This window comes from Triticum aestivum, chromosome 1D (genome assembly GCF_018294505.1).
Source record: "Triticum aestivum cultivar Chinese Spring chromosome 1D, IWGSC CS RefSeq v2.1, whole genome shotgun sequence".
NCBI lineage: Eukaryota > Viridiplantae > Streptophyta > Magnoliopsida > Poales > Poaceae > Triticum > Triticum aestivum.
In genome coordinates this window covers 387,153,447-387,163,399 of record NC_057796.1, presented here as the reverse complement: position 1 = coordinate 387,163,399, position 9,953 = coordinate 387,153,447, and the positions used below count along the sequence as shown (strand labels likewise).

The 9,953-nt window shown below is 49.9% G+C and overlaps 1 protein-coding gene across 1 annotated transcript; it reads left to right on the top strand.

Moving 5' to 3' along the window:
- The first annotated feature begins 5,858 nt into the window (after positions 1-5,858).
- LOC123170572 (probable serine/threonine-protein kinase PBL25) lies at positions 5,859-8,365 on the top strand. Its single transcript, XM_044588432.1, has 5 exons — positions 5,859-6,564; positions 6,668-6,831; positions 6,941-7,130; positions 7,225-7,619; positions 7,706-8,365. The coding sequence occupies exons 1-5, from the start codon at positions 6,372-6,374 to the stop codon at positions 8,069-8,071; spliced, it is 1,308 nt and encodes a 435-aa protein (XP_044444367.1). The 5' UTR covers positions 5,859-6,371; the 3' UTR covers positions 8,072-8,365.
- The last annotated feature ends 1,588 nt before the right edge of the window (positions 8,366-9,953 follow it).

Sequence of the window (9,953 nt, the reverse complement as noted above, 5' to 3'; positions counted from 1 at the left end):
AATATGAACCTCACCGCCCACAACTCCTTTGTGTTCTACTCGTGCATATCATCTACGCATAGACCTGGCTCTGATACCACTGTCGGGGAACATTGCATGGAAAACAAAAAAAATCTATGCACACGCAAGATCTATCGATGGAGATGTATAGGTATGAGAGGGGGAGAGCATCTACATACCCTTGTAGATTGCTAAGCGGAAGCGTTTATCAACGCGGTTGATGTAGTCGTACACCTTCACGATCCGTCCCGATCAAGTACCGAATGTACGTCCCCTCTGCGTTCAGCACATGTTCAGCTCGATGACGTCCTCGCCTTCTCCATCCAGCAAGTGAGGCGAAGTAGTAGATGAGTTTCGGCAGCACGATAGCGTGGTGACGATGGTGGCGAAAACTATTTCCGCAGGGCTTCGCCAAGCACAACGGATTTAGGACGGAGGACGAACTAGAGGGAGAGGGGGTGCTGATACGTCTCCAATGTATCTATAATTTTTTATTGTTCCATGCTATTATATTATCTGTTTTGGATGTTTTATATGCATTAATATGCTATTTTATATTATTTTGGGGACTAACTTATTAACCTAGAGCCCAGTGTCAGTTTCTGTTTTTTCCTTGTTTTTGAGTTTTACAGAAAAGGAATATCAAACGGAGTCCAAACGGAATAAAACTTTCTTGATGGTTTTTCTTGGACCAGAAGACATCCGCGGAGCTTGGAGAGGGGGCCAGAAGAGTCCCGAGGACTCCACAAGCCATCAGGGCGCGCCCTAGGGGGGGCGCCCCTAGCTTGTGGGGCCCACGAGACTCCTCCAACCCTAATTTTTGCTCTATAAATTCCCAAATATTCCCAAATGACCAGAAGCGTCCACCAAAATACTTTTCCGCCACCATAACCTTCTGTTCCCGTGAGATCCCATCTTGGGGCCCTTTCCGGCACACTGTCGGAGGGGGATCCGATCACAGAGGGCATCTACATCAACTCTATTGCCCTTCCGATGAAGCGTGAGTAGTTTACCATAGACCTACGGGTCCATAGCTAGTAGCTAGATGGCTTCTTCTCTCTCTTTGATCTTCAATACCATGTTCTCCTCGATGCTCTTGGAGTTCTATACGATGTAATATTCTTTTGCGGTGTGTTTGTCGAGATCCGATGAATTGTGGATTTATGATCAGATTATCTATGAATATTATTTGAGTCTTTTCTGAGTTCTTATATGCATGATCAAATATCTTTGTATTTCTCTTCGAATTATTGGTTTGGTTTGGCCGACTAGATTGGTTCTTCTTGCAATGGGAGAGGTGCTTAGTTTTCGGTTCAATCTTGCGGTGTCCTCACCCAGTGACATAGTAGGGGTAGCGAGGCACATATTGTATTGTTGCCATCAAGGGTAAAAAGATGGGGTTTTCATCATATTGCTTGAGTTTATAACTCTACATCATGTCATCTTACTTAAGGCATTACTCCGTTCATATGAACTTAATACTCTAGATGCATGCTGGATAGCTGTCGATGTGTGGAGTAATAGTAGTAGATGCAGGCAGGAGCCGGTCTACTTGACACGGATGTGATGCCTATATTCGTGATCATTGCCTTGGATATTGTCATAACTTTGCGCTTTTCTATCAATTGCTCGACAGTAATTTGTTCACCCACCGTATTATTTTCTTTCAAGAGGGAAGCCTCTAGTGAAACCTATGGCCCTTGGGTCTATTTTCCATCATATATTTTCAGATCTATAAACAAAAACAAAAAAACACCTTGCTGCAATTTATTTGTTTTTTACTTTGTATTATGTTTTAGTAATCTTTTATATCTATCTCTATCAGATCTCATCCTTGCAAGTGACCGTGAAGGGATTGACAACCTCTTTATCGCGTTGGGTGCAAGTATTTGATTGTTTGTGTAGGTGCATAGATTGGAGACTTGTGTGTACCTCCTACTGGATTGGTACCTTGATTCTCAAATTGAGGGAAATACTTATCTCTACTTTGTTGCGTCACCCTTTCCTCTTCAGGGGAAAAACCAACGCAAGCTCAAGAAGTAGCAGGCGCCTTCACACAACTTGGTGAATCGTGGTGTCCCCCAGGGGCTAGCCCTGCTCCTCTATTTATGTGTTGAGCCCTGGGGTCGTTTCTTGGAGAAAGAGCCTCCTCAAAGTCGGTTTGGAATGCAAGGAAGAGTCCTTCTCGGTTTCCAGTACCAGATGCCACGGTCCTCGACTTCTGGCCCAAACGCCATGGGCCTCGGCGTCTGGCCCGGGTCCCTGATACGTCCATTTTGCTTCATGTTTTCCTACTGTTATTTATAATGTTTCTATGCATAATAATGCCTTTTGGAGTATTTCTAATGCCTTTTCTCTCATACTATTCAAGGATTACACAAAGAGGGAGAATACCGGCAGCTGGAATTCTGGACCTGAAAATGCTATGTCAGAGTTATCTATTCTGCACATCTCCAAATGAGCTGAAACTTCACGGAGATTTTTTATGGAGTATTTAAGAATTATTGGAGCAAAGAACTACCAGAGGGGGCCCACCAGGTGGGCACAACCCATCTGGGCGCGCCCTGGTGGGTTGTGCCCTCCTTGGCCCACCTCCGGTGCCCATCTTCTGGTATATAAGTCATTTTGACCTAGAAAAAATAGTGAGAGGACTTTCGGGACGAAGCGCCACCATCTCGAGGCGGAACTTGGGCAGGAGCACTTTTGCCCTCCGGCAGAGCGATTTCGCCGGGGGAACTTCCCTCCCGGAGGGGGAAATCATCGTCATCATCATCACCAACAACTCTCCCATCTTGGGGAGGGCAATCTCCATCAACATCTCCTCTCAAACCCTAGTTCATCTCTTGTGTTCAATCTTTGTACCGGAACCTTAGATTGGTACTTGTGGGTGACTAGTAGTGTTGATTACATCTTGTAGTTGATTACTATATGGTTTATTTGGTGGAAGATTATATGTTCAGACCCATTATGCTATTTAATACCTCTCTGATCTTGAACATGGTTATCATTTGTGAGTAGTTACTTTTGTTCTTGAGGTCATGGGAGAAATCTTGTTGCAAGTAATCATGTGAACTTGATATGTGTTCGATATTTTGATGATATGTATGTTGTGATTGCCTTATTGGTGTCATGTGAACGTCGACTATATGGCAGTTCACCTTATTAGGGCCCAAGGGAATGCATTGTGGAGTAGTTATTAGATGATGGGTTGCTAGAGTGACATAAGCTTAAACCCTAGTTTATGCGCTACTTCGTAAGGGACTGCTTTGGATCCAAAAGTTTAATGCTATGGTTAGATTTTATATTAATACATTTCTCGTAGTTGCGGATGCTTACGAGGGTGTTAATCATAAGTAGGAGGTTTGTTCAAGTAAGAACAACACCTAAGCACCGGTCCACCCACATATGAAATTATCAAAGTAGCAAACACAAATCAAACCAACCTGATGAAAGTGACTAGATGAAATTCCCGTGTACCCTCAAAAACGCTTTGCTTATCATAAGAGACCGTTTTGGCCTGTCCTTTACCTCAAAAGGATTGGGCTACCTTGCTGCACTTTATTTACTGTTACTGTTACTTGCTCGTTACAAATTATCTTGCTATCAAACTACTCATTACGGACAATTTAGGTGCTTGCAAAAATTACCTTACTGAAAACAACTTGTCATTTCCTTCTGCTCCTCGTTGGGTTCGACACTCTTACTTATCGAAAGGACTACGATTGATCCCCTATACTTGTGGGTCATCAGCTCCCTCGAGCCATGCGAGGCATCTTAGCGCCACTATATTGTCTTATGGATCGACGTTGAAGGCCACAAACCAGGCGTTGTGCAAGCTCGCCTGTCCCAAGGCCAAAGGGCTAGGGTTGAGGCTTGCTCAGCGATGGCCCTCGGCAGCCACTGGTTCGTGTCTCTCCCGGTCCACCAGGACTGGCTTGCGACGTAGGTATCGACGATTCCTATGGCGGAGGCGCTCACCCAGAATTGATGGCTGATGTCGGGCTAGGAGTTGATGGAGAAGCCTCCGCTCCTCCTACCGTCGAGGGTGTGCCGGGAAGTGGACGGTTGGTGGTGTTTCAGACCTTGGATGATGGGGCAGCGGCGGGTGGTGCATCGCATGGTTGGCTCTTCGGTGGTTGCTATGGCAGTAGTGGTGGCATTCCTTCTTGGTCGCATGGGCGGCGAGACGACAACGTCAGGTGGCTTAGGTTCGTCCTCTGTCGGTGGCAGTGACGGCGCCCAGATCTGCATCTGGGAGTCTAAGCTCGTCATGGTTGCCCCGAGAACTCATGGTGGCACGCGGTAGCTGCCGAGCGAAAGCTTCATGCTTTGGCGCCGACGTAGGCAACTCTCGTGGGCGCTGCTCTCCTCTTGAGGACGTCGTTGCGGTTCTTCTCTTTGTCAGGGTTCCGGGTACCCTTGTCCGCTTCGGACTCGGCATCAGCGACACGCGCCCTCTTCCCTCCCGGGGGCGTTGTCGTGGAGCTTAGGTGTACTGGGGTGTAGCGTGGCGTTGTACTCCGTCTTCCCCATGTTCTCTTTCGGTAGGGTAGTCCCGTGAGTTCTGCGTGACCCGGTTACCCCAGGATGTGCTTTGTAAGAGGGCTACCTCTCCATCTTGTATCATTCCGCCGTGTACTTTGGTCGTCGTTGTTGCTTTATATATAAAGCGGGACCAAAGCCTGTTTTGAGATATTTTTTCGATAATGTTATTGTGTTGACATACAACAATTTATATATATTGTTGCGAGGTTGGCAAACACAGTAAATCCTGACAAAAAATTAAATTGAGATTGAGTTGTCATGCTTGTCGATTAAATTTGTCATCCTCGACCAACACAACTACCATGTGTTCGCATTTTCCATGCCCCCAATAACCGTTCGCTGGTTAAGTTGGTCCTTTTCTTTTTTGCAAGCAAGAGACGGCACAGTTACGTGTCGACTTCGGCAGCACTACCTTTTGTGCATGTTCAATTACCAAAGACACTAGTCCAGCTAGTTCGTGGCCTACACGAAATTAACTCACAGCCAGCAGACGACGAATCGGTTCGTATCCGGCGGAAACATAAACATGCAGGTGACGATCATGGAGGTGGCGGTGGTGGTGGACAGCGAGAATGGCTGAAACGCCCCCTCCATGCAGGTGACGTTGTACTCCGTCTTCCCTATGTTCTCTTTTGGTAGCATAGTCCCGTGAGTTCTGCGTGATCCGGTTATTCCGGGATCTGCTTTGTAAGAGGGTTACCTCTTTATGTTGCACGTGTACTTCGGTTGTTGTTGTTTTATATATAAAGTGAGGCGAAAGCCTGTTTTGAGATATATTTTTCGATAATGTTACTGTGCTGACATCCGACAATTTATGTTGTCGCAATGTTTGCAAGTAAATCCTGACAAAAAATTGAATTAAGATGAAGTTGTCATGCTTGTCAATTAAATTTGTCATCCTCACCAACACAATTGCCACGTGTTCGCATTTTGCATGCTCCCAACAAACGTTCGCCGGTTAAGTGACTTTTTTTTATGCAAGCAAGAACGGACGCAGATTCAAGATGGCACAGTTTACGTGGCGACATCGGCAGCACCACCTTTTGTGCATGTCCAATTACCATTCCCTGAACTCCAAGGACACCACTCTAGCTAGTTCGTGGTCTACACGAAATTAATTCACAGCCAGCACACGACGAATCGGTTCGCATCCGGCGGAAGCATAAACATGCAGGTGACGATCATGGAGGTGGTGGTGGACAGCGAGAATGGCCGAGACGCCCCCTCCACGACGCCTCCCTCGCGGCATAAAAAGTGCGTGGTGCTCCGCACGTCCAACCCCGCCCCCCTGCTTTCCCGCGCGCCAAACTTAGCCTCCCCCTCTCCCTCTCCTACCCTCTCCTTCCTCCATCTCTCCTCTGTGGGAAGGCTTTGGATCCCTCGATCTCCAGGGCCTTCCTCCTCCTCCGACTGCCGTATCGCCCCACCACCACTACCCACATCGTCTCCTCCATCGATCTCGGTCGATCCCTCGCACACCCTTCTTTGATCCGTTCATTCTCCCCGGCGATCACGCGCCCTCCTCCACCGTCCCGTCTCGTCGATCTGACGGATCGAGGGACACACACGAGCCGGCCGTCCTCCGGTGGGTGCTCTCCTGCCTGCGCACGCGCGCGTACGTACGTGCATTGCACATACATACGGTGCGGCGCGGCGGAACTGATGGCGTTCCATGAGGTCGAGGCGCCGCGGCGGTGCTGAGTTGACGCTCGATGATCGCCGGCACGCAGTGACGGCGGCGGCGACTCCTCGGTCGTCGACCCTGCGTGTACCTTGGCGTTCTTGTCCCCCGCGAGGTCGCAGCAGGGCGTGGACGGATCGGCAAGATGAGCTGCTTGCCGTGTTTCGGGAAGAAGAAGGATGGCAACGCCGAGGGAGGGGGCGACGAGCAGGCGGCGGCGGGGCCCATGTCGCCGCCTCCCTCCGTGCACGCGCCCGCGCCCTACCGCGCCCCGGCTGCAGCCGCGCCCGTCGCCGTGGCAGCTCCAGCGAGCGTGACGCCGACCAAGCCGGCCGGCGGTGCGTCAGACTCAGACCTGGCCTCCTCTGCTTAATTTAGATTTCCTCGCGACACATCGCTCCTGCAAATTAATTCAGTGCTGAACGAAATCGATTAATGCAGAGAGCGACGCCAACCCGGAGGACGCGCTGCGGCAGGCCATCGAGGTGAAGGCGTTCGCGTTCCGGGAGCTCGCTGCTGCCACCGACCACTTCACGCCGTACAACCTCGTCGGAGAAGGAGGCTTCTTCAGGGTGTACAAGGGCCAGCTAGAGAAGGAAGGGCAGGTACGTTACGTAGGCATGCTTGCCCTAAACAAGAACCATATGATATGATCGCCATAGATATGTATGTGCTTGCATACTGATTCGCTTGTGCGTTGGATTGGTGGATCAGGCCGTGGCCATCAAGCAGATGGACAAGCATGGCTTCCAAGGCAACATCGAGTTCCTGACCGAGGTCTCCAAGCTCAGCAAGCTTCACCACGAGAACCTCATCGACATCATCGGCTACTGCGCCGACGGCGACCAGCGGCTCCTCGTCTACGAGCACATGGACGGCGGCACCTTGGAAGACCACCTCTACGGTACTCTACGCCCGCTCGTGATAAATTGTCCGGCCGGTGAACCGTCAACTCAATCGGTTAAATTGCTGATCAAATTTCCCCACCAATTCGACAGACTTGCCGCCGGAGAAGAAGCCTATGGACTGGATGACAAGGATGAAGGTGGCCAACGGCGCCGCTCAGGGGCTCGAGTACCTGCACGAGAAAGCGGACCCGCCGGTGGTGTATGGCGACTTCAAGGCCTCCCAAGTCCTGCTCGACGCCAGCTTCACGCCCAAGCTCTCCGACTTCGGCCTCCAGCAGCTCGGCCAGTCCGGCGGTGGCAACATGCCGATGGCGTCGCCGATGATGGGCGCTTTCGGGTGCCTCGCGCCGGAGTACGACCGCGGCGGCCAGGTCAGCATGAAGTCCGACGTGTACAGCTTCGGTGTGGTGCTGCTGCAGCTCATCTCCGGCAGGCGGACCGTCGACACCAGCAAGCCCGTCGAGGAGCAGAACGTCGTCACCTGGGTACGTAATTCACCACCGCATCCATCACCACGGCCATCGATCGATGTCGACATTTTTTGCTAATTAAGGTTGTGCGATCGTTGCAGGCACAACCGAAGTTCAAAGACCAGAAGAAATATCATGAGCTGGTGGACCCGCTTATCAAGAGGGAGTACCCGGCCAAAGCGTTGAACCAAGTGGTGGCCATGGCTTCCATGTGCTTGCAAGAAGAGGACTGCGTGCGGCCAATGATGGGCGACGTCGTCATGACCCTAGGCTTCCTCATGATGCTGCCGCCGGATCCGCCCGCCCCAGAGCCAGAGCCAGCCCCCGCCCCCGAGCCAGTCCCCGAGCCGGCAGCGGCACCCAAAAAGGACGACGAATCGCGTCGCTCTGGAAGCTCGTCGTCCTCTTCGGACGACGACGACGGCGGCGATGAGGACGAAGAGGAGGAAGAAGAAGAGCAGAGTTAAGGATAAATTAATTGTTCCGGGATCGGTTTTGGGGAAATGGTAATAATATGCTTCAGAATTTTAATGTCAAAGAACCGTGTAGACCATGTGGTTTGTTTGATGTGTCTGATGTGTAAGTAGTCTATAGATGAATTGATTTTGGGGGGTGGTTCAGGAAACGGCCGTGACGATGGAACTTGGACGGCGGGGGTTCAGCAGTCAGGAGTAGACATGTTAAAAATATATTTTTAATTACAGCAGAGCTGCTAATTTGATTCGTAAAGCATGAAAAGTCAGAATTCGTTAGTTAAGTAATAGGGTCTGTCTAGAACACATCTAGATGTATGTCACATCTAGGCTGATTTTCACTGTGTTTGTGGTCTATTTTTTTGTCCTAGTTTTTTTTGTTTCTTGTTGCTGCATTATATATTTATGGGAGCTTAGATGTGACATTCTTAAAAAACATCTAGATGTAAATTAGACAAACTGTAAGTAATACATGTCATTTCTGATTTTTGTCTGAAATCCTAGACGTACATGTCGGTAATGTACATAAACGGATGCCTCACATTAAAGGCGTGTTTGATAGCGTGCATCGGTTTTTGATCTCTTGCATTCGTGATTGAGTTGGGCTTGCCTGAGTGAATACACGCTAAAAACCATGTTGTGCACCTAATTTATTTGCATGCACACGAATGGATCGATCCCCTCTACTATGTCAGATGGGCCAAGTACATGCTTTTCACGACGAGGAGGAGATGATGGATGTTGCCAACGATGATGACCAACCGGCCATCGCGGTGGCCCCGACCACGACCGTTTTGGAGGACGTCGAGGAGGAGATGGTGGATGCTCCCAATGGTGAACTGGTCGAGCCTCAGGACGTGGTGGAGATGGTCGTCAAGAAGCCTGAGATAGGCGACCGTACACTGTCCTTGGAGGTGGACAATCACAAGCCTTGAGGCTACCGCCACTCCAAGCGCCTCCAGGCTCACCGCGACTAGGATGTAGTGCTTATTTTCGACAAAGGGTGAATTTTATTAGCTCAAAATGAAGTATCAAGAGGATACAAAACACAATGAGTACACACCCGGCCTCTGCATAGCTAGGATGTACACAACCAACACCAACGCACGCACACAAAAACACGCCAGCAAATGACCATATCCGCACCAAAGCTATGCATAAGCGAGAAAACAGAAAACCCGAAGTGATCAGGTCCGCGATCGCCAAACTACAACAATGACCGTATCCGCACCAACCATCTCATGACACCACACGTTTGTCAAGATTCTTCAACAACTACGTCTTAAAGAAGGGAGTAACGCCTAAGCGCCATCGTCATCGGATCCAATAAGAATATAGGTTTTCACCCCAAAGAACCAGTCCGAGCATATCCAAGCAACACCTTCAAAAAGGTAACGACGTAAAACATCACCATTGCTATGTATAACCAATGGGTCTGACCTAGGCTTTCACCCCGGAGCTCGAGTTGAGTGCTTGAGTAGCACCACCATCGGCATCACCCATGTGTTGCACCACCACTTTTTCGCAACCACCGCAGCTACATGCGATGTGTGACCATCGCCGTTGCACAACCATCCCTCTGCGTCAAGTCGTGTCCGTAGTTTGCATCTGAGTGTCGAAGTCAACCACTGGATCTGAAGGGAGAGACCCTCACGAAGAACTTTCGGTGGTCGCCCCAATCTGCATGTCGCTGCCTCGAGAACACCAACGACATCGGCGAGGCCACCATGCCTTGCTGGATTGATCGATCCCCAACTCCCCAAGCGAGAGAAAAAATTTCATGGGCGTAGCCACCAGCGATCTTTGCTCGACGGTGTTTTCCGGTGGCGGCAAGGGGAGGATGTAGTGTTGCTGCTTCTTGAGCTTGCGTTGATTT